Here is a 25310-nt window from a genome sequence, read left to right as displayed (position 1 = left end):
ATCAAATTGTCCACTTATATAAGGTATGTTTTATATAAAAGTACTTCTATAAAGTTAATTTAAAAATAATAAGACATAACTCAATAAATGTATGATGTTCATACAGTTCCATGATCCATTTTATACAGTTTAATCTAAAAGTATCCGAAGAGACTCTCTAAAGGTTACTCAAATAAGAAAGACTCAAGTAACAAGTGAGAGTTAGAAACAACACAGTTAAAACGTATATAACCACAATCCATACCTCAAACGTGTATTTTTCTCTATTATTAAAGAGCATTAATATCGTCATCTGGAAAGTGGAAACTTGCAATATGTGCTTCCGTGTATTAGAGCCAGTTACTTGTGCACCTCCAACACCAACTTCAGATCCATCTTCCTGTTTCATTTTTTAAAAAATATAAACAAAGATACAATCATTTCCTGGTAACATTTATGTATGTATGTACCTACATATGTATGTTACAGGGTATCACTTTGTCATCCAGGCTGCAGTGCAGTGGCGCAAACACGGCTCACTGCAGCCTCAACCTCCTGGGCTCAAGCAATCCTCCTGCCTTAGCCTCCCGAGTAACTAGGACCATGTGTGTGCACCATCACGCCCAGCTAACTTTTGCATTTTTTGTAGAAACGGGGTTTTGCCATGTTGCCCATGCTGGTCTCAAACTAATGGGCTCCAGTGATTTGCCCGCATTGGGCTCACAAAGTGCTGAGATTATGGGCGTGAGCCACCATGCCTGACGAATTTTCTAGTAACTTTAATGGTATGTTTCAGAAATAGGTCCCATAATCTTCATCCTCCCCCAACAAAACTACATAACTTATTCATATAAAGGAAATATATTTTTTAAAATGTGTGCACACACACACAAACAGTATTTAGGACTGTCCCTTGTCCTCCCATTGTGAACATTTTAATGTTATCTGAGCAAGTAACTAATCAATTCCCTGTATTTAATGCTAAAATTATTTTAACAGTACACTATGGGATGATAATAATAACACACTTACAAAACACCACTACTGTTATACCACCACCAAAAGTAACAGGATTAGGTTTCTGTGTGACCTGATCACAGTAAGAGATCAAAAAATAGCACAGCATAGCATGGGGGCTGGGGGAGGAGGGGGGAACTGCCATTCTCAAAGCCTATTCCTGCTTTATGATTTAAGGGATACAAACTGGAACTTTCTAATTCTTCAATAATTAACATATGCATATGTTTTAAAAATCTACTGATCTGCTTAATAAACTTTAAAAGAACATGATTATTTAGGGAAAAAAAACCCCTCTCTTAAAACAAAAGCAGGCAGTAATTAAAAGCTGAGTTCTTTAGTTTCCTTGTCCTTCCCACTTACACTTAAATATGTGTCGAATATTATTTAACTAAATTGTAAAGCACTATTTCCCATTTCAATTAAATATCAAAATTAGAATATTTTTATGGGCATTTTCAGCAATACTTAAACTGATGTTAACAGTGATTCATCATATCAAACTAGTAAAATTCTCATTAAAATCTAAAGCTTATTTGCCACCTAGATGACAATTTAGGTATATTTCTACAGTTTTTCTAGAAAACTTAATATTTTTTGAAGGCAAAAAATCCTGATTCTTATCAAGTAACGAAAATAAATTATTACTCTAAATCTCACAATCTAGATATAAAAATGTGATTGCTTTTTAAAAATGAAGGCAAATCACTGGTTTAATACTAATTTTTTAAATTAATAACACTTATATATCTAACAAATCTCAAATGTTAATTTTCCCAATCTTGATTTGTTAGAAATAAAGATTATAGGTGACAGAATTTTGAAAAGGGGCTCACGGCTTTGTATGCACTGAAATCAACTTACATTTTACTATTTTATGCAGTATTTTCTCAAACCTAATTTTATGAATAAAATATGTATTTATCCTAATGTTAAGTCCTTAGGGAAGACTATACTGGTGTAGTCTTCATATTTTCAAAGTTGCAGTTAGCAATGAGAGAACAGAAGTAATAAATCAAAGCTAGGATTTTTAACCTTTCTAACATGTGAGACAGGCAGAGAAACAGGAGAAGTTAAGTAATTTACCCAAGTCAACATAAATCATACATCAGCTCTAATAGACTAAGTTACTTAATACGTTCAAACTGTCAATATTTACCTTTTTAACTGGTCCATAAAATGTGGCATTGAGATCTGCAGAACCCATATGATGCTGGAGTGTGAGCTGTCGACCACTGTGTTTGGCTAAGTAGAACCTTCAGTAAATCAAACCAGGTTTTAGAAAATCAAACAAACTTACACATTTGAAATTACAAACTACAGGATAACATCCCTTAAACGTGTGTGTGTGTGTGGACTTTAAAACTTAAAAGGAAACTTTAGGAATCAAGTTCAGTTTCAACTTTCTATAGGCGAGATCTTGAGAAAGTCCTAAGTAACTCAGCTAGACATTAAATGACAAAGGCAGCACACTAAATAATTTCTACCGTATACTCTGCCCCAACCTACTGCTGCTCAGCCCTTGCTGGTCTGAAGACCACCTTTCTCCACGGTAACCCAATAATCAATTTGTTCTAAGCCAGTAGCAGACATCAACAGTACAAAATATACTCCTATACCACAGTACAAAAAATACTCAATGCACTAATGCTGAACGAAGGGCATTTATAAAATATTCCTCTGGGAAAAGTTTATGTAACTTTCTTACATATTAAAATTATAAAGGATAAACTCTCCCTTTGTTTTTGTTGTTCAGAACTGATACTTTTTCTTGAATTTTTATATTTCTGTTTTTTGTCACTATCCACAACATATTTTTTCCAAAGTCTGAGCCACTCTGTGGTTCTTGCCCAAATATAATAATCATCCCTTCACTCTTAGAATTCCTTTTCCCTTGTCGTTTTGCCTTTCTACAGTTTATAAAAAATGAGGACTTTGGGGACGGAAAAAAACCAACATTTCTGTGAACTCAAGAGACTATAAGCAGTGCCTAAACCAGTAGAATTAGGCAAGTAGAATTACTAGTTGGACAGCAGACATATCGTGAACTCTTGCAACAGGGTGTTATCTGTGTGCAAGTCTAAAGTGTTATACTGATTCCCTATTACAATAAGGATCATGCAGTTGACCAGGGTGAAGCAGGACTGTCCACAGGATTATGTGAATTGTGGTGGTGGAGACAGTATACAAGATTAATGGATTAAACACCTAGCTGCTTTCCTGGAAAATGGCCTATGTTCTGAAAGACAAATCTAGTTTTTATTTTTTTAATTTATGAAGCTACAAGTCAATAATATGCTAGTGCTTCTGGTTCAAAATGAAAGCAACTGGCTATGGTAATGTAGAGGAGACAGCTGGAATAGCACCAGAATGTTTGAGGCCTTTTAAGTTAAATTCTTAGTTACTTCGCCTTACAAAGATACATGTCAATATGCTGAATATTCAACAAAGATCCAGAATATGGGCTATTTAAAAATACATTATCTCCTGGATCAGCACCAAAAATATCTTTAGTTTCTGTACAACCCACGTCAAGTTTTTAAGTATAGGCAAGTCGAAATTATTTCTGATAAAAATCACAAACTCCACAGAAATCATTCAAGATATATTCAAACAACTTTCAAATACATTTTGACATCAAGGTCAGGCAATTCACCTGGAAGAACATCTTAATAAGTACCAATGAATTTTTTGTAGTAAGATGTTTGATGTCAACCTTTTATTATGGGAATATTTTACATCTCGCACAAAGGAGGCACTGGTACTTGGACACTTAAGACAATTACTAGAATCATTAAGACTAAGGTGAAGAATTTGTACAGTGCCTTCCACAATTTCAAAGAGGTCGTGACAGACACTTGTCCTCCTGGCAATATCAAATGCAGTTTCTTCCCAGTTGTTTTTTCAGATCTGGTTTGAGGTTAACAGTTCACCAGTAGATGTTCTAGAGTATCTCTGCTGTCTCTGATCCCCGCAGCAAGACGCAAGTGGGTCAAGAGGCCTTCTGTTTGGTCACTGATAACTAATCTACACCATGCTGAAGAAATAAAGAAGCCACGCTGGTATTATTCCACTTATAAGCACTCTGCAGGGGTGCCCAGCTATCCACGGTCACTGCAAAAACATCTGCCCCTTGTGCAATCAGCTCAAAGACAATGTCTAAGTGTCCACCTTAGGCTGCTCGATGAAGGGGGTGATACACTCATCTTCATCCCCAGTGTTCACACGAGTGGTCTTTTCACAAAGCAGTCTCCACACTGGGTAAGCCAATTATTTTCAGCAGCCCAAAAAAGATATTTGCTTGGATCTTTCTCTGTTTTTTTCTTGCATTAACACTCTTGTTTTTTCATCTTGCTCCTCTTCCTCATCAAAACTGCCATCTCAGAGACTCTGAGTACTAGTGGGAATAAGGTATCCACGTATTTCCAACAATTAGAGTTAGTTGAAGTGTTCAGAAAAGTCCAAGGAATTCTCTGGGTCTAGTTTTCCATCATCATTTACTCTTTTTCCATTTTTACTACTGCTCTAAATAAAAGGCATTTCAAATGCCAGCATATAAACAATCTTTCTAGAGATAAATTATGCCTGCTTTACTTTACTCATCAAGATCCTATAGAGGGGAAAACTGCTGCATCCCAGGATAAATGCTCCTTTTGAACACGAGGTAATAAATGGAATACATTCATCCTCAATTACGGATACTAATGTTCAAATTCATTTTTAATTTTGAACACTTATTTGTACATAGTGATACAAAGTCCGATTTTGATTTACCTTCTGAATATCTCAAAAGCATGTCTTGGTGCTGGTGGGATGTTGCACTTTGGCGTGGCTGACTGAGTGGGCCAATATCCTGTCGTGAGCACCCGGACTGTAAGATCAACACCACCTAAAGATACCTACGTAAAACAGAAAGAGATATTCCCCTCAAAATTAACTAGGATTTGCTTTCTGTTCTGTTTAGACATTGTGTTAGATTTACCAAAGCAGTTAGCTTCATGTCTAATATCTAATTAAAAAACAAACAAACAAACAAAAAAAACAAACAGATTTTCTTTTTTTTTTTTTTTTTTTTTTTTTTGAGACAGAGTTTCGCTTGTTGCCCAGGCTGGAATGCAATGGCATGATCTTGGCTCACTGCAACCTCCGCCTCCCAGGTTCAAACGATTCTCCTGCCTCAGCTTCCCGAGCAGCTGGGATTACAGGCATGCCCACCACGCCTGGCTGATTTTGTATTTTTAGTAGAGACGGGGTTTCTCCATGTTGGTCAGGCTGGTCTCGAACTCCTGACCTCAGATGATCTGCCCGTCTCAGCCTCCCAAAGTGCTGGGATTATAGGCATGAGCCATCGCACCTGGCAAAAAAACCGATTTTCTTAAAGGTTAGACCCACCCAGTGTTTCCCAAATTTTAACTACATGGCAAATAGCTGTAATTATTGCTTATGATGTTAATTTAAAAACACTGACCAAAGAATAGTTTATGGCACACAAATCAAGTCTTACTGTTATCATTGAGAACTGAAAAGTTTGGGCCTTTTTAAATAAAAGGTCAAGGGGGTCAATTATATCATTTTAGAGAAAATTCTAGCATAATATCCTTCATCTCAGTTTTAAAACATTTTTACTATCTTAATACATATTTCTAATATTCCAACACCTATTTCAACTACAGTTAATTAAAACTTTTATGTTTTAACATGTAGCTCACATTCTAACAACCTCTGCATAAGACACTATAGATCCACTGCTACACAGCAGGTGCTCTATAAATAGCTGTACAATGAATAACTACTACTATGCTAGTATCAACTGTCACAATTATTTTCTTCCTTTAAACAAATTAAATTTTTATGTAAACAACAAGGCACAACAAAAACTCATAAAGATTAAATATTATTTCTATTATTGATACTCAGAATGTGTTATAAACCATCATTCCATTTTTATCTTACCTCAATGATTTAGTAATATAAATTTTTAAGGGGATGAATCAGATTTTATGAATATCAAGAAGCATTCTACACTCAGATTTCTTCACAAGTATCCAATAAATGATTACTTAACTTTAAGGGAACTGAAAATAAACTTAGATGATGCACAGAAGAGAGGATCATAGAGGAGACTCTTAGATGGTGTACTGGGGGAGGTGGAGAACTGTTTATACATTCGCAAGTTGGTTAGGGGAAGGGAAGGTCACAAAGTGGTCAGTCCATCCATCCCATATCAATATGCATGGGACCACCCCAATCTTCTCTATAGCTTTCAATGTGTAAGATTAGTGGAAGAAAAAAATTAAAAAACTTACTAGAGCAAACAAAAAATACAAGAAAATATATCAATATATTAGATTTAATTACAAATTCCTAAACACTCTAAAAATAAAAATCCAAGATAATTACACTACTATTTCCTGTCCACCTGAAATTTCTGTCATGGACTTGCATCTTTCCTCCTCTCAGCTCTTCTCCACTATAAACACTGATATTTATAAAGCAAATCATACAACTATTTACATTAGAGTCAGAATGTTTTCATAGAAATGAATGGTTATTCTACAGAACTAGGTATTTTCACATATCTGGTTTGCAAGACTATGAGACCAGTAGAAGTGACGATCTCGTATTTAGATAACAAAGGAAAAGACTCACAAATCTGTTAAATGGTTGTGACACATTTTAACCATAAAGTAGTACACGGTGATTTTAAAAATTTAAAAACTGTAGAATTCTCTAAACTTAAGGTTAAGTTGAAAATCAGAGTAAAAAATGAAACTAAATTCTGAATTTCATTAAATGCTCACAAAACCCCCATCAGACTCCAAAGCCAAAGAAGTTCCAGCTCACCACCTTTGGGGAGTTATACCAAACACATTTATAATACATTAATTTCTGTGTTTTTATAGTCTCACTTCACCTGCTACGCACCCTTAGGATGTAAGTCCCATTTAAGCTAAACTTACAGAGGAGAATGATAGTAGTGAGGTATAGGAAGGTCAGGTGACTATCCCAAGATGACACAATCTTGGGGTAAAGTGAAAAGAAGAGTACTGAAACTTAGTAAACTTCTGTTAAGCCCAGTACTCTTTCCACAATTTATAATAGATTTGTATTATCTTTATTAACAACAGAATAATTCTTTATTAAACTGTCAGTGTATTCCTTCCAGTGGGAAGAAACAACTAAATTTTAAAAGAATAAAAAGTTTTAACATAAACACAGAAAAAGAGGCAATGTGAAGGAAAATAATTTTAAGTACTCACAGATAAGCACATGTTGTCACTAATGACATTTATAGAAACAACTGTCATCTGCTAAGTGGATGAAAATACCCATTACAAAAGACTTTACATGAATATCTAAGTAGAAATTAATGCAGAATCTTACACCAGTTGCCTGTAGATGTTGCCTGAATTCATCCATCGTTGTGTTTGAGATGCTCATATCCCTAAACATTCCTTCCAGTTTTGACGTGAACTGGCATCCACATTCAGTCTATGGAGGAAAAACACGAATAAACAAAAATAAATGGTAGATTTTTCTATGAGAAAGTACAGAAATAAATAAATTATTTCATGTTATTGCTATCCCTGATAACCTTCTTGTAAATTTTTCCAATAGTTGCTCTATGCCTGTGGTTACCAAACTTTAGGATTTTAAAATGCAAATTCCCAGATTCTTTCAGAGAAAGAAAGGCAGGGCCCAGAACTCTGTTTTTAACTAGCATCTCAGGTGATTCAGGTGCAAGTATTCTATGGACCACACTTTGTGAAAAAGAACTACATAGCATAGCCTCTTTATTGTTTCCCTTTTACTAATCCTCCCTTCCAGGCCTCCATGAATGTATCCTGGCACACCAACAGAAATTCCAGCAAACTCTGAATGTCCCTGAACTTGAACAAATGTTAGTGTAGTCTGTGTTCTTCTCCAAAACAATCTACCTTTATTTCTAGAAATAAACACTTAATAATCAACCAAATAATTTCCAATCACATGTTGTCAGTACACAATCATGATAAACCTCAGTTAGGTGCACTCTATTCCATCTAAAACACACCTTACCTTTAACTTGGATATCATGTTTTTTTCAGAGTCATCAGAAACACTTTTATTTGTGAGAAGTCTCCTTGCCAAGTGTTGTTTATAGTAACGTTCAAATACATCTTTTTCTTGCATAAACCTAAAAAGGACCATTGCTTTATCCAGTATTGTTTCTACTTCTTGTTCTGTTAGCTGCAAAATTAAGACGATGTAATAATTATACAATTTTAGTTCTACAAAAGTAGTACTACAGTTCATTTACAGCTTAAAAACACTATTGTTTAAAAACACAGATATCTGGTTGACATACATCAGAAAAAGGGATACGGTTTGAGAAAGTGTCTCCTACTTCACACAGTAGCATCATTCTTACATTCTCATTTAGTGCATCATGAATGAGGGGTTGGAGTGGAATTCTATTCCATAGAGGGCTACCACTGAATTGGAGGCATAAGGTAATATAGCGCTGGGTTAAGGGATGACTGAGAACAGATGAAATGAAATTTTAGTCACAGACATTATTTTATGAAGCCTTTGCATATGCAGGCAAAAACTTACACAGCCAAAAGACGGAATTTTTCATTTAAGCTCACTGAAAGCCTAAACTGTGCAAACAAAAGGCAATAATTTGTTATAATCCAAACAGTAAAAAGGCCATTGCCCTTACTTTTTTTTATTTCTATTTTTTTTTTCTTTTGAGATGGAGTTTCACTCGTTGCCCAGGCTGGAGTGCAATAGCGCCATCTCGGCTCACTGCAACCTCTGTTTCCCAGGTTCAAGTGATTCTCCTGCCTCAGCCTCCCGAGTAGCTGGGATTACAGACAGGTACCACCACACCCAGCTAATTTTGTATTTTTAGTAGAGATGGGGTTTCTCCATATTGGTCAGGCTGGTCTTGAACTCCCGACCTCATGTAATCCGCCGCCTTGGCCTCCCAAAGTGCTGGGATTACAAGCGTGAGCCACCGTGCCCGGCCGCCCTTACTTTTAAATGAGGGCAAAAGGATTCTGTGGCAGGTTGTATTAACATATTTGAAAAATGGAAGACCAAATGAATGCATAAATTAATACACCTTTCTATTCTGTGCATCCTTAGTGATTTTGTTTCCTTATTGCAGCTACTGCCTGTAAAACCTGTGACATGCTGCTTTTCCCTTTGGTGTCAGAAATTCCAAAATGAAGTCAAAAGAGACCAATTCAGATGTGAGCATGTTTTATGCTTCAGTTGATTTTCTATGCTGTCGTGAGCTCCTCATGTTACAGAGGTATCATATATCACAAAGGCTTGAAACTGAGCTACACCAACTATTTTCTGAGATCTACTCTATCTATGCCTTAACATTCTTGGCATCCAATTATTGTTTGACATATAACCTCCAGAACCAGATGAGAGTAAACAACACTCTGTACTAGAAAGTTTTCTAGTTCTTTAGCTTCAGCATGCCTAATTCTCAGTCATAAACATGACTGTTTACCAACTACAGCTGTGTAGTTGTTCAGTGTTTTTTTTTTTTTGAGACGGAGTTTCGCTACTGTTGCCCCGGCTGGAGTGCAGTGGTGCCATCTCGGCTCACTGTAACCTCCGCCTCCTGGGTTCAAGTGATTTTCCTGCCTCAGCCTCCTGAGTAGCTGGGATTACAGGCATCCACCGCCACACCCAGCTAATTTTGTATTTTTAGTAGAGATGGGGTTTCACTAAGTTGGTCAGGCTGGTCTCAAACTCCCGATTGCAGGTGATCTGCCCACCTCAGCCTCCCAAAGTGCTGGGATTACAGGCATAAGCCACCACACCTGGACAGTTGTTCAGTTTTTTTGAGACAAGGTCTTGCTCTGTCGCCCAGGATAGAGTGCAGTCATGCAATCATAGCTCACTGCAGCCTTGAACTCCTGAGCTCAAGTGATCCTCTGCCTCAGCTTCTGGGACAATAGGGGTATACCACTGTGCGCCACTAATTTTTTTCTTTTTTTGTAGAGATGGAGTCTCACTATGTTAACAAGGCTAATTTCAAACTCCTGGCCTCAAGAGATCCTCCTGCCTTGGCCTCCCCAAATGCTGGGATTATAGGCATGAACCACCAAGCCCATCCAGTTGCTTGTTTTTGAAGCCAATTACACATTGAGTGAAATGTCTAACTACTTTTGAGCATGTCAAGTATTTCAAACAATATTTTTTAACAGACCATGGCACATATTTAAGCACAGCAATGGGTCATCCTTAATTTTTATCTGTGAAATGTCCTAATTTTACATATAATTTTATATCTTTAAATAAAATTAAATGTTATTTTCAAATGCATTACTACTTACCCCTTTGACTCCCTTTTTCAGCTTATCATCAATAAATAATGAGAGGTATTCAGGAGACCTGGAGTTGAGGTTGAGAAAATACTCAAAGTCACCCGCAATAGTTTGTTTAAAGAGCCGGTCATTGTTGAATGATTCCAGAAGGAAGCGATCGAACCTACTCTTCAGATCCAATAAGCCCTTAGAAATAAAAACAAAATTTAGGACACATTATAATAATTTTTCCATAAATAATACACTTATGACCATGTATGTATATCTTAACTTTGCTGGTAATAAACATGTATACTGATTTTTAAACTTATAGTTTTGATATTATTTTCAAGCCTATATCTAAGCCTCTATTAAAAATGTCAATGAGAGAAGTATTATAACTTCCATATATGTATTATACAATGCAAACGAACCAAAGAACCTCCTCACTGTTTCTCATTCTCCTGTCTTGATGGAATGGGTTAGCCAGGGAAAAAAATTAGCTTAAAAAATGTACCAAAAAAAGCTGATTATATTAAAACACAAAACATGGCACATAATTTATTCATAGTACTCCCTGAAAACAAAACATTTTCAAACAAAAAATATTTAAACCAGTTGTTTTTTCCAATATACTACAGTATACAAACACTAAGGCATACCAAAGAACCTCACATTCACTATTGAGGCTATTTAAACAAGGTCTTCATCAAAGAAGTTAAATGAAAAGTAGCAGTTGAATTTTAGCTCCCTGATACAAATACGCACACCTTGCAAAATCCTAAAATATGTAGGATAATTACAAATATTAATTTACTGCTGGGACAATTAAGTTGAAAGTACACAATACACAGCATGGTAAAAGTGGCCTTTTTAGCACTTGTCAAAATGCCTTTATCATAAACGCAGAGAATCTTCTGGGTTTACTTACCTGGATATAGTCAACAGGATTCTTTCCTTCTCCTTCTTCAGAAACAAGAGCTTTACCTTGCTCCCTCAAATAGGAACTCATACACTCACACATTGTTTTCAAACCATTTGGCACACGACTAAATAACTTGTACATGCAACCAAGGTCTACAAATCAGAAAACACAAATTGGCTACATTAAAGATTAAAGAAAAAAACACGAATCTCTGTTCATGCTATAATACTTAGAAAGGCTAATTTCTCCATTACTCCCATTTGCTGACCACATGACTATTAAAAATATACATACATTGAAATGAAAACATGAAAAAGTAGGCTAGTTAATGGTTATTATTGTAATTTATAAAACACAACTTTTAGATGAGATGCTTTGAAAGCATCAATTAAATGTCCTAGCAAATTTAAATTTACATGGAAGAAGAGATGCCAAAAACCATAATAAACAAGTAATGTCACAAAAACATGGCAACTGCAGTTTTGAGTTCATAAATACTTTATCCTACATAACTCTAATGCAGACCTAATGACACTACAAAACGTCTACAAAAAGGGTCACTAATTAAGAGATAATTGGTAGTCCCTGTAATGAGGAAGAAATTTTAAAATCAATTTAAGTCTTATGGGTATTTCCAAAGGTTTAACTGATAATCATGAAAACAAATCAAATGAACTATACTAGGATTTACTTCATTACACCTCAGGTAAAGTTTTTATGAAATGTATAATATAAACACCACTTCTCAAATATTTTCCTGAGAGCAATCCCTAATGTTTCCCAGGTGGCATCCTAAGCCAATATCTGTACTTCAAAATTTGGTCTATCTCACTATACTTTTTAAATTTAGAATGAAAACTCTGGATCCTATCCATTTTTTAATATCATTTTTCACAAGACTAAAATACAGATTTTAAAATACAGTTTTCCCATATGTCTAGTGTTTCTTTGCAATAACAACTTACTGGGAGAACACAGTGTCAGAACTTTACAATGATAATTTTAAAAGTTTTACAATCAATAACTTTTTAAAATGGAGTTAAGAGTTTCTAGATCAGAGGCTGACCAATGTTTTTTCTGTAAAGTATCAGATAATAAATATTTTAAAATGTGAGCCATAGAGCTCTGACTCTACTCTGACACTGTAGCAAGAAAGTAGCCACAGAAAATACATAAATTAATCAATGTGACTATGTTTCAAATAAAACTTCATGGACACTGAAAATTTATATAAATTTTCATGTGCAATTAAATACTCTTGATTTTTTTTTTTTTTAACCAAACTGGTAGTGCACCAGACAGGCCCTAATTTGCCTACCTTGGTCTACAGTTCTAAGAGTAGTTTAGAGCTTAAACTAAAGTTGTATGTATTTTAAAAATATTTCGAAGCAAGATTTACAAAGTTTCACTAAACTTTATTTCAGTGACTTTCAGCAGCAAATTTTAGTTTCCATTAATAATATATGCCCACAGTAACCCACACATGGCAATTTTATAGCTTCTCACATACTTACCATAAATTACAACCAAGTTACCCATATTTAGAACAGGTATTACAAATGCAACAACAATTTATGGACACATACTACAGTAAATGTGGCACACCAAATACTTCTAACAAAATGGTTCACAACTTGTCTATTTCACTCCTATGTTGTTGTAAGTTTTACTTAGATATTACATGTTGTGTATTTAGTTGTACATAAATTACTACAATTTCATTGTATTTAAATGTTGGGGTAAAGGGAATGTAAAAGTAAATGAAAATAATCTGGCATTCAAAAATTAAATATCATTATTTCTATATACACTTAATAAAATAGTAAGATACTGGCGGGACACGGTGGCTCACACCTGTAATCCCAACACTTTGGGAGGCTGAGACAGCTGGATCACAAGGTCAGGAGATCGAAACCATCCTGGCTAACATGGTGAAACCCCATCTCTACTAAAAATACAAAAAATTAGCTGGGCGTGGTGGTGGGCGCCTGTAGTCCCAGCTACTCGTGAGGCTGAGGCAGGAGAATGGCATGAACCTGGGAGGCAGAGCTTGCAGTGAGCCGAGATCCTGCCACTGCACTCCGGCCTGGGCAACAGAGCAAGACTTCGTCTCAAAAAAAAAAAAAAAAGATACCATTTGAACTTAATTTCACAGTGCTACCTGCATCTAATAACCAATCCAATTTATCCTCCATTCACAGTGAGAAACTGTTTTTCATTTTCTAATTTATGAGAATTTGGCTTCATAATGGTGAAGTTGCCTCCTCTGCTATATTCTCAACAAGAGCAACATTTTTTCCAAGAGCAGGGCCCACCACAATTAAGACATTTTGCCACCAGGTTTCTAGTGGAAGCTCAGAAAAATTAACCCCCCCCACCTTTTTTTTCTTAAGACAGATCTCCCTCTGTAGCCCAGGCTGGAGTGCAGTGGCATAACCTTGGCTCACTGCAGCCTTGACCTCCCCGGCCAGATCAAATGATCCTCTCACCTCAACCTCCCAAGTGGCTGGGACTATAGGCATGTGCCATCATGCCCAGCTAATTTTTGTATTTTTCATAGAGACAGGGTTTCACCAATTTGCCCAGGTTGGTCTTGAACTCCTGAGCTCAAGCGATCCACCCGCTTCAGCCTCCCAAAAGTACTGAGATTACAGGCGTTTGCCGCCCTGCCTGGACAAAAACAGGATTTTAAAATTTAACTTAGAATCACAGACAGCTACTGTGTTGTTGGAAACCTAAGGTACTAAATAAAGGAGAACTCTGGTGAGTACTGTTATGGTATTCCTTTATTCACGTAAGTGCTCGCCATGATAGGCATACCTGACACCTTTTACATACATCTCCACACAGGTTACAGAGATGCTGTATTTCAGGTATGCCCAACAACCTCTCCATCAAACATTTCCTAGCCCCTAAGGTAGGTAAGAAAGCATTCATTCAATACCTAAACAGTACGTTACATAATTTATCAATACTCATTTTGTTTAAGCAGGGCAAATGCTTTGCATAAAGTCCTAGTCTACCAGAGACCATTTAGAGAAGGGTCATCGAATTAGAACCCGTGGGGCAAATACAGCCTGCCATCTATTTATGTACAGCTCATGAACTAAGCATGGTTTTCAATTTTTAATGGCTGAGGAAAAACTGTAAAGAATACTATTTAGTGACACATAAAAATTACATGAAATTCAAGTTTCAGGGCCCATAAATAAGGTCTTATAGAAACACAGTTAGGATTATTCATTTGTCATTGTCTAGGACTATTTTCTCACTGTGACTGCATGGCTCACAAGCCATTTTATTCAACAACAAAAAAGCTTGCCAACCCCGGACTTGGAACTCAATTTTAGAAAACACAGCAAACATACTAGATGACTTCTGATTTTTTTTTTGCTGTTACAAAAAAGGTTTAACTGAAGCGTCTTTTAAAAAGGAAGTCTCTCTAGTTTTGTTTTTTTTTTTGAAAATTACATATAACTTTTCAGGGATTTCTCATATATACAAACATTTAACAATTTTAAAACACAAGGTAAGGATTTCACTAGAGATAAACATGGCTCAACTTCCCACCAGCTTTCGTTTTCCTTTCTCTTGTATCCTCCTTCTCTTTATAATTCTCCTTTAAAAAACTTTTTTCATTCCCTACATAGCTCATGACCCCAACAGGCAGTATGTATTTCTTTTACTAAAAAGAAGTGGATAAAATATTGCTTAGATTTCATCTAGGAAGCAGGAGAACAAAGGACCATGTTTTTTTTATTTCCTAATACCTTATCAGTGGTAAAGGCAAAGTTTTAAAACAAAGCATCAGACACTAAGAATAGAGGATATGGTTATTGTTCTTTTAACTTGTGATTTCTTCTAGGATACTTGTCACAATTTTTTTTTTACCCCAGGAAAATAAATAGCTATAAAAAACAAATGTTAGTTATCTCAAAAATGTTCTTTACTTTTATGCACTCCTCCTTCCTCCTTTTCCATTCTGTAACTTCAGTGTTCCCCAAACCAATCTAATTTATCTAAGTATGTCAATATGGAAGACACAGGTATTTTTGCATTTTCAGCACCCTGTCACAACTAAATCCCAAATGAAAGTCTACAAAAATCTTAAGGTGGAAACTTAAGTTTTAAGAGAATCACAAAACCCCAAGAGAGTATGTAGGACTAAAGAGAGCCCACATCCTTTGGTATACAGCAAGTACAGGAATGAATGAGGAGCTCATTGGGCTCACCAATACTATTACACCTTTTATCTTCTGGATTAAGAGAAATGTAAAATGAGACTTAAAGACAGGAAATGCTCAATTCATTAGAAATATCTAAAATCTTCATTAGTAAGACAGAATCAAGCTTGGAAATCCCATCAAAGTTAACAATGGAGACAAATTAACAATACACACCACAACTTCTTGAAAGCTGATATTATCTGCTTTAATTGTAGGAAAATTTAAAAAATATCGATAAGGCAGAAAAAGGATTTAATTATTTTTCAATCGGTAACACTTACCTTCTGTCTTTCCATTTTTCAACATATGTACTAGCCCAGAATTCTCCATTTCTACTATAGTCTTCATGTGCTTGGAAATGAGTTCCCTTTCAACCACCTTTACAATTGGTTCTTCCGTTGATTTGTCAAGGCAGTGCATCACTCGTTCTATTTCTTCATTAATTCTAGCTTCTACTTTCTTTATATATACTGAAGCACTATTTTCTGCTAAAAATTTCTGGCTTTCCATCTGCAATTTAAAAAAACATTTTTTTAACATAGAAGAAAAGTGTGTTTTTGCTTTTAGCTGGGTTTCTACAGTGTTTATAATAAATCAGCCTAAATAAAATAAGTACTATTAGCATTCTGTGTAATTTCCCATTACACAAAAGATTGATATAGTCTGAATTATATCCTTTAAAGCCTTTGGTATTTACGTAATACTAAATTAAAACATTATCTGTAAGCAATGTTTTTCAAACTGTGCCAATGTACTCCAAAAAACAGCAGAAAAAGTAAATACACACCAGTGAGGGTCAAAAGTTTAGAAGCATCTGACTCCAAGATACAGTGGGACATTCTTTTTTTTTTTTTTGAGACGGAGTCTTGCTCTGTCGCCCAGGCTGGAGTGCAGTGGTGTGATCTTGGCTCACTGCAAGCTCCGCCTCCCGGGTTCACGCCATTCTCCTGCCTCAGCCTCCCGAGTAGCTGGGACTACAGGCGCCTGCCACCACGCCTGGCTAATATTTTGTATTTTTTAGTAGAGACGGGGTTTCACCGTGGTCTCGATCTCCTGACCTCGTGATCCGCCCACCTCGGCCTCTCAAAGTGCTGGGATTACAAGCATGAGCCACCGTGCCCGGCCTTGATTTGTTTTCATGTAAAATTATAACCAGAAAGATTCATCATGTTTATCATAAGCTTTGCTGGCATACTGCTGGTTACTTAAGTCTTCCTGCCACCCCACTCCCAGTCTAAAAACAGTAAACATATACACTAAAGTTTGAGAATAAGAGCTTTTAAATAACTATTAATCTTTTTTTTTTTTTTTTTTTGAGACAGAGTCTCGCTCTGTCACCCAGGCTAGAGTGCAGTGGTGCGATCTTGGCTCACTGCAAGCTCCACCTCCCGGGTCGATGCCATTCTCCTGCCTCAGCCTCCCGAGTAGCTGGGACTACAGGCGCCTGCCACCACGCCCGGCTAATTTTTTTGTATTTTTAGTAGAAATGGGGTTTCACCGTGTTCGCCAGGATGGTCTCAATCTCCTGATATCGTGATCCACTCATCTCAGCCTCCCAAAGTGCTGGGATTACAGACTTGAGCCACCGCGCCTGGCCAACACTTTAGCTTCTTACTAATACATCTGTTTTGGCAACACTACAAAATTCCTGCTGTTAACTGCTCAGGTAGTTACGGTTTTCAGGAAAAATGCCTTGTTACAGTTACCTTATAAATACTATCTTATGTTTACTAGTACTCAGTTATTGTTATTATCATCATTTCGTTACAAATTAGTACCAGTTTAGCTTTACTTTTAGCAATTTAGTTGCTGGACCACTGTTGCAAATTTCTACCAATAGTACCATTAGCCTGTAATATTTTAATCAACAACCTTTAAGGCAAATATGCACTACAGAATCATCCATATCCTTATGTGTGTTTTACTAGTAATTTAAGTGACTAAAAGCCTGCAGATAAGACTTCGTTGGCGATGTACTGCTGTGAATTTATAGTACTTAAATAATTTATAATATTAGATATAGTAAAACGTTAAGGATATTTCTAAGTTTACAGTTTTATAACATACAGCTGACCCTTGAACAACACAAGTTTGAACTGCACAGGTCCATGAAGTGGATTTTCTTCCTCCCCTGCCACCTCTTAGACAGCAAGACCAAGCCCTCCTTCTTCTTACTCCTCCTCAGCCTACTCAACGTGAAGACAAGGATGAAGACTTTGATGATCCACTTCCACTTAGTGAACAGTAAATTACAGTTTATCTTCCGTGTAATGGTCTTAATAACACTTTCTTTTCTCTAGCTTACTTTTATTGTAAGAATACAATATGCAATACATATACAAAATATATGCTAATCAACTGTTTATATTACCTGTAAGGTTTTCAGTCAACAGCACACTATTAGTTAAGTTTTTGGGGAGTCAAAAGTTTTATGTGGACTTCCGACTACACAGGGGCGTCAGTGTCCCTATGCCCCACACTGTTCAAGGGTCATCTCTGATATTTTAAAAACCATGTGTGTAAGTTCAAGCTCTTCAATTTGTTATCGATGAGTTGCTTAACTGGAATGGTCAGAATGTGAGGTAGGTGTGCTGATGGGCATTTTTTGCATACTCCCCTCGCTTAATGGGCCTCAGTTAAAAAAGGTCAAAATAGTTAAATTAGTAACTATATTAAATAACATTAAGAACATCTTAAAAGATTATTTATTTACATTTTCATGGATTACCTGAAAAAATTCTGCAGACATTTCCAAAAAAGGAGCCTCAAAATCTTCTTCATAGACTGATCTTCCTTCGAGACCTAAAATCATTAACATCTGGCAAGCATTTCTTATTGCGCCTCTGTCGAAAAAAGTTATATCACTTCATAATTAAATTACATTAAATAATTCACATAAAGATTACAAAAGAAGTAGGTAAAAATATCTTCAGGACATTTAACTCTTATTGAAGTGACCAATCTCCAATAGGCCACTCATGTAAGACAAAAGGATTTAGCCTAATTTTAAGTTGCAAAGCATATCTTGACTGCACAGCTATTTCTCTCAAGGTGTTCTTACTCTAAAATGTCTAAATATTTCTATGTATTTGAAAACACAGAGAGGCTGTTCATCTGGAAGAAGGGAGACAGAGAGATAGACAGATTAAGCTGTACTGCCAGACACGGGTCCAATATACAGCTACTCCTGAGCAATATAACTTTTTGCACTACATGGATTTTGGACAATCCTGATCAAGCACCAAAGACGAAATAAAAAGAACTTTACACATTTTCATTTAACAGCTGTTCTGAAAACAGATAAGGAGAGAAAAAAATCTTGCATTTCAAGCCACTTTAGCTGCAGCATCACCAAAATGACACTGCAATCATTGTTATGAAGGGGGATGAAATGTGACTTAAAAGGCGCACAGCAGTTCTTAGTCATTTTAGACTATGTTCAATAGTTTTCTTCAAAAATGTTAGGAATGAAGGACAAAAGCCCTTAAAGAAAAAAAAATACAAATGTTATTACACAGAAAAAAAGAAAAAAAATGCTGGCATGAAAAATAAATGAAAAGCCAAAAGTGACGACTAGCTGAAAAGCATATTAAATAAAAGCTTACAATAGTCTCTTCTAAAAATATAAAAGATGTGTGCTTTCAAATTAAATTCTGGGTAACTGTTAACTCTGATACTACGTTTCTGAGGATTTTCCCAATGTGCTGAACATTCAAGCTTTTATTTATTTTAATAAAACTAAGACAGTGAATCGTTCTCAGGATATAATCACTAAAACCAAAACCACAAGAGTAAAGAGAGAAATTTTACCTGTCTACAACTTCTCCTTTCCGCTCTCTTGCAATCATATCCAATAGAGTTTGCCGTAGATGATCCCTAATACACCCATAACGTACAACTTGATCTCGAAAAATAATTAATCCCAAATTGTAGACATTCTCCACATTATTTTGTTGTACATACACACGGTCCTACAGTTAAAGTCATATAAATGTGAGTACAGTTCTTGTGAACATAATAATTATTGTGTGCTACAATAACAAATAAAGGAAATAAAATTCCAAAAGCAATCATTTTTCAGGTAAGAAACACTTCAAACAATCTTAAGCAATGTGCAACTTTCTAGCACCTCTCAAGTTATATAAAGTTAAGTTTTTACAATTGACAATGGCTATAAATGGTGGCCCATTTACCTAAAGAAAAAGGGTAAAAAGTAAGCATCATAGCCAGGAAGAAAAAAGCAGAGTAAAAAAGGTAAATAGTAAGGTAGCACACTTTCTCCCCAAAGCTACAGCATACTCAAACATGGTTCGTTCTTAAATACTGTACCTGAAGATCATATTCTTTGAAGTAAAATTGAGAGCTGAATAAAGTACGGATTTATACAACTTAGATTGTTACTGATAAATATTAAAAGGCTTTAATGCATAAAATAGAACAGCATTAAGTATTACATAATTAAAACACCTCTACTTACTGTCACTTCAAACAGATTATTACTTTCAAGTTCTTACCAACATGATTATAGATATCTCAGTTTATAGAGCACAGATAATCCACAAGTGTTGTGCATTCCCTGAAAATCCATATTGATAGCAAAATACACTGAAATAAAACTACTGTTTTTTGTAATGCACAGAAGGATTAGTAATATAACTCCTTTCTCGTCTCAACAGGGATCTCTCTGGGCTTTGGTGGGTCTGTGAGCCTTCTAAAATTAGTAAGTTATTATATGTTTGTTCACGTTTAAGTACTTTGGAAAGAAAGTCCATATCTTTCACCAGATTCTTGAACATGAATCTACAGGTTATAGCTAACAATAAGGTGAACACGAACAGAGCTCTACCATATTAACAATGTAACCAGAATAATATTAATCAACTTTCCAAACTTTTTTTTTTTTTTTTGAGATGGAGTCTCATTCACTCTGTTGTCTGGGCTGGAGTACAGTGGTGCCATCTCGGCTCACTGCAACCTCTTCCTCCTGGGTTCCAGCAATTCTCCTGCCTCAGCCTTCTGAGTAGTTGACATTACAGGCATATACCATCATGCCTGGCTAATTTTTTTATTTCTTTGTGGAGACAGGGTTTCATCAGTTGGCCTGGTCTCGAAAGTCCTGACCTCAAGTGATCTGCCCACCTTGGCCTCCCAAAGTGCTGAGATTACAGGCGTGAGCCACCATGCCCGGCCCCAAACAATTTTAATTAAATTCTCTACATGCAGTCCTTGCTTCATATGACATCATTCCTCCAACCTTCTCCTTTCATTCATCTTGTATGATGGTATACACCTAATAACAAGGAAAGCTATTTTTTATATTATCTTCTTCAGTGCTCACGTTTCTACATTCTATATAATCTCAGCACAAGCTCACATTTTTGAAATCTTAACATCAATTTTCATGAGTTCAAAACGTTTATTGATGACTTTGAACTTCTTGGACTTCACACTTCCATCCTCAAGATCTTAAATTCCAAGTTTCCCTCTGACCACATTCCTCTTTTTTTTTTTTTTTTTTTTTTTTTGATACAGGGTGTCGCTCTGTCACCAGGCTGGAGTGCAGTGGCGCGATCTTGGCTCACTGCGACCTCTGCCTCCCAGGTTTAAGCGATTCTCCTGCCTCAGCCTCCTGAGTACCTGGGACTACAGGTGCCTGCCACCACGCCCAGCTAATTTTTGTATGTTTAGTAGAGACAGGGTTTCACCATGTTGGCCAGGACGGTCTCGATCTCTTGACCTTGTGATCTGCCCACCTTGGCCTCTCACAATGCTGGGATTACAGGCGCGAGCCTCCGAGCCCAGCCTCCCTCCTTTCTTTTGATGGCTGACACTGTTTTTTTTTTTGAGATGGAGTCTCGCTCTATCGCCAGGCTGGAGTGCAGTGGTGCGATCTCGGCTCACTGCAATCTCTACCTCCCAGGTTCAAGTGATTCTCCTGCCTCAGCCTCCCAAGTAGCTGGGATTACAGGCACCCGCCACCAGGCCTGGCTAATTTTTGTATTTTTAGTAAAGACAGGGTTTCACCATGTGGGCCAGGATGGTCTTGATCTCCTGACCTCGTGATCTACCCGCCTCGGCCTCCCAAAGTGCTGGGATTACAGGTGTGAGCCACCGCCTGTAAACCTCCTCTTTCATCTCACATGACCTCCAGGCCCAACCTTTTCCTACTGTCATAACTAATTGTGTTTTACTTCTCAGCACAGAACAACATGTACATAATAAAAACTAGCATAACTTTAATAACTCAAAAACCAACAAGAATCCCTTTTATTATAAAAATGATCACTATTATTGCTTAAATTAACTATTTTACAAATTTGATTTTTCTAAGTTCTACATATAAGTATATATTGTATAGAAAAGCACCAGAGACAGGAGAATACCTTTTAACCAATGTGATCAAAACCACTATCTGAATGGCTAAAGACAGGTAGTAAAACAGGGAAACTATTAAACATATACACACACTTGCATCCTAAACATTTCAATTTAAAAATATAAACATTCATTCAGACATCAGGACTTTCTTTGAAAATGAGTCCTGTGACTGAAGCTCAAGACTGTATACATACAGGCCAGGTGCAGTGGCTCATGCCTGTAATCCTAGCACTTGGGGAGGCCGAAGCAGTCGGATTACTTGAGGTCAGGCGTTTGAGACCAGCCTGGCCAATATGGTGAAACCCTGTCTCTACTAAAAATACAAAAATTAGCCGAGCGTGTTGGTGCACGCCTGTAGTCCCAGCTACTTGGGAGGCTGAGGCAGGAGAATCAATTCAACCCAGTAGACGGAGGCTGCAGTGAGCCGAGACAGTGCTACTGTACTCCAGCCTGGACGACAGAGCAAGGCCCCATTTCAAAAAGAAAACAAATAGTGTACTTATAAACACTCATACATAATAAATTGTCTAGCATTCCTAGCTCAGTTTCATTAAGGTGAAGCATGAACTAGAGGCATCTGTGAAGTAATCTGAATGTAAAATCCTTCTAGGTGTTTTTTTTTACTATTTTCACTCCAATGTCTTAAATTACCTACACTTAATTCAAACCAGTATGTAGCCATTTGCTTTTATGAAGTCTTTCCAAAGCATCCAATCTAGCTTGCCAAATAAAAAATTTTATTTTTTCCACAAGATTTTATCAATTTACACAATATTAAATTGTATATTAATAATAAGTACAATTGGAATACACAGGTTTGAAAAACACAACAGAACTTCAATAAGCACAAAGTTCAACTGGTAAGTGAAGAATATGGAAGATTATACTGGAAAAGTAGCCTAACAGTAGTGAGAGAACCTTTTACCGGGATTTGCAGCTAGAATAGAAAGTACTGGCAATTCTGACAAGTCCTTTGTTCACTCCTGCTTTCAGTCTCTATAAATTTCCTTTGCTGGTCATTTCATATAATTATCCTGTAATATATAATCTTTTGTGTCTGATTTCCTTCATTAAGCATAAAGTTTGTAAGGTTTATTAATGTTGTAACATACAACAGTATTTCCTTCTGTTTAGGGCTAAACAGCACTCCATTGCATGGATACACCACATTTTGCTTATCTATAAGCTGATGGATACTTTGGCTTGTTTCCATTTTTTGTCTATTACAAATAATGTGGCTATAAACATTTGGGTACAATATTTTTGTGGACATATGCTTTCATTTTTCTTGGGTGGATTCTAAGAGGAATTACTGGGCTGTATGGAAATTATCAAACTTTTCTAAGGGGGATCTATCACTTATGGTAACTTTTTTAATACAAAACCTCTAATAATAAGAATAATATTTGATGTGAAGTTAGGAATTCTTTATATGATCCTGGCTCTACTGTTAACTGGCTATGTGACCTTAAGTAAGTCACTCATTCATTGTGGCCCTCAGTTAAACGGCCGGTAAAGAGAATCCCTAAAACATTAATATCATTTCCTATGAAACTTAATCCTCTCACCAAAAAATAATATACACGCAGGATCAAATACATGTACACTTCACTACTTCTTCCCTTTCTATTTGTTACCGGTCTCCCAGGGCTTGGATTTCCCCTGTCCCAACTTTAAGCACAATGACGGTATCGCTACTAAAGGAGGTAAATCGATTACTTTATGGCCTACAATGTCTGCTATCTAAAGCCCTCTGGCAAAAAGGCAGAAAGACATCAGTCAGAACTGATGAATTCTTCAGGAATGCTGTGTATAGAGGAAAATGATGCTTCAGTAAAGGAAGCCAAGGCATGTGATGAGAACACATACAGTTTTGAGCACCCCAATCCAGAAATCTGAAATCTAAAATTCTCCAAACTCTGAAACTCTGAGCATCAACATGATGCCACAAGTAAATTCCACAACTGACCTCATGCATCGGGTTGCAGCCAAAACTTTATTTCATGTACAAATTACTTATTGTACAAAATTACCTTTGGGCTATGTATATAAAACAGAAATGAATTTTACGTTTAGCACATGGGTTCCATTCCCACAATCTCTCATTATGTATATGCAAATATTCCAAAATCCCCCAAAATGAGAAATCTGAAAACACTTATGGTCACAAGCATTTCGGATAAGAGATAAAATCAACCTGAATCTGGAAGGTGTAGGCAGAACATAGAATGTTTAAAGACATGGGTTACTGTGGTATAAGAGCTAAGCTTTTGTCTTTCAACTTGAGACTGTCAAGATGTGTGTGATTATAATTAAATGACATATAATATTAAGAAAAACTTGATAACCCTAAAATTTCATTATAGATAAAAAAAGAGCTAATCAATGGAGAAGAAACACAGAAACTTAAGTGTGGCTCTATAAAACTATTAATAGTAATACTAAATAATCATTTATATTAAATGTCTGACATGTATGATTAATTACCATCACGTACAATTAAGGGTACAAATGCGTAACCCTTGAGTATTTGTGTGCATATGTTAAACAGAAATGTATACATATATTCACAGTAAACTTGTGATATGCATATGATATGATTCTAATATCATTTAAATTCTTGTGAGGTTTTAATTTTTAATGTGTCTATTTTTTAAGATTTTTTTTTAAAAGTCCCAGCTCCGGTTAACCTCTAATTAGCAATCTCAAAGTATGAACAAGATTTTAAAAATCATTCCAAAAGAGGAAAAAAAAATTAAAGACTGATTTTAAAATGTCTTAATCCCAGGCTTTGACCAAAATGTAGTATGAGTTTGACATTAGTCACTTATCTACTAAAGAGAGCTTAGCAGAGATAGAAAGTTGGTAGCTTTTTCTATTTGCCTTTTTAAAGCCAAAAACAGGCATTTTAAATATAAAATGTTCTGAAAAATATGTTCGAAAGCCTAATGTGAGTCAAGCATTATATTTACATAAAAGGATGTGAGTTTCATCACCACAGAGATAAATCACATTTTAAATCTCTATTTACAGTTCTCTCTCAAGGGTTGCTATTCCTTGGCCAAGCAGGTCTGCAATGAGCAAAAACTTTCACAACCTAGGTGGACCTGTGGTGAGAGACAGGAGCCAATGGTGGGGACCCATCTCATGCCCCCCTTTTCACAGCTGGTTCTGCATCTGACTTCATACAGTAAGCTTGATAAACCAACTTCATTTGTAACATAAGCACTTCATTTGTAACATAACATCTATCTCACAATGCTATTCCACTCATTTCTACTTCTAGTCCTGAAAATAAATAGCTTTTAAGACCAACTTCCCTGCCAAGAACTATAAAGGCTGGATAAAAAAAATACAAAAGCACCACCTGTTTTAAAACATCAACTAGGACAGGCAGGTCTCCAGGAGTTGGAGTGGAGGGAGATGGAGTCTTTCTCAGCCACAAGAAAAGGAAAGCTCAACCAGGTGACC

The 25310-nt window shown here is 36.2% G+C and overlaps 1 protein-coding gene and 1 pseudogene across 3 annotated transcripts in view; both read right to left on the bottom strand.

Moving 5' to 3' along the window:
• The window catches only part of CUL3 (cullin 3), a 114382-nt gene that overhangs the window by 23019 nt on the left and 66053 nt on the right, over positions 1-25310 (bottom strand). For all 3 annotated transcript variants that reach the window (XM_032754242.2, XM_032754247.2, XM_058437957.1), the window contains 10 exons: positions 19272-19432; positions 18190-18304; positions 15743-15971; positions 11242-11387; positions 10341-10517; positions 8056-8226; positions 7381-7488; positions 4771-4895; positions 2156-2252; positions 245-379 (listed from right to left, as the gene is read on the bottom strand). In XM_032754242.2, coding sequence (XP_032610133.1) covers positions 245-379; positions 2156-2252; positions 4771-4895; positions 7381-7488; positions 8056-8226; positions 10341-10517; positions 11242-11387; positions 15743-15971; positions 18190-18304; positions 19272-19432 — 1464 coding nt within the window. The remainder of the gene's footprint in view (positions 1-244; positions 380-2155; positions 2253-4770; positions 4896-7380; positions 7489-8055; positions 8227-10340; positions 10518-11241; positions 11388-15742; positions 15972-18189; positions 18305-19271; positions 19433-25310) is intronic.
• Positions 2273-4682, bottom strand: LOC116809381 (ankyrin repeat domain-containing protein 49-like; annotated as a pseudogene).

Source organism: Hylobates moloch, unplaced genomic scaffold (genome assembly GCF_009828535.3).
Source record: "Hylobates moloch isolate HMO894 unplaced genomic scaffold, HMol_V3 SCAFFOLD_1, whole genome shotgun sequence".
Classification (NCBI taxonomy): Eukaryota; Metazoa; Chordata; class Mammalia; order Primates; family Hylobatidae; genus Hylobates; species Hylobates moloch.
Note: the sequence above shows the minus strand (reverse complement) of the source record. Positions and strands in the feature narration are given on the sequence as shown.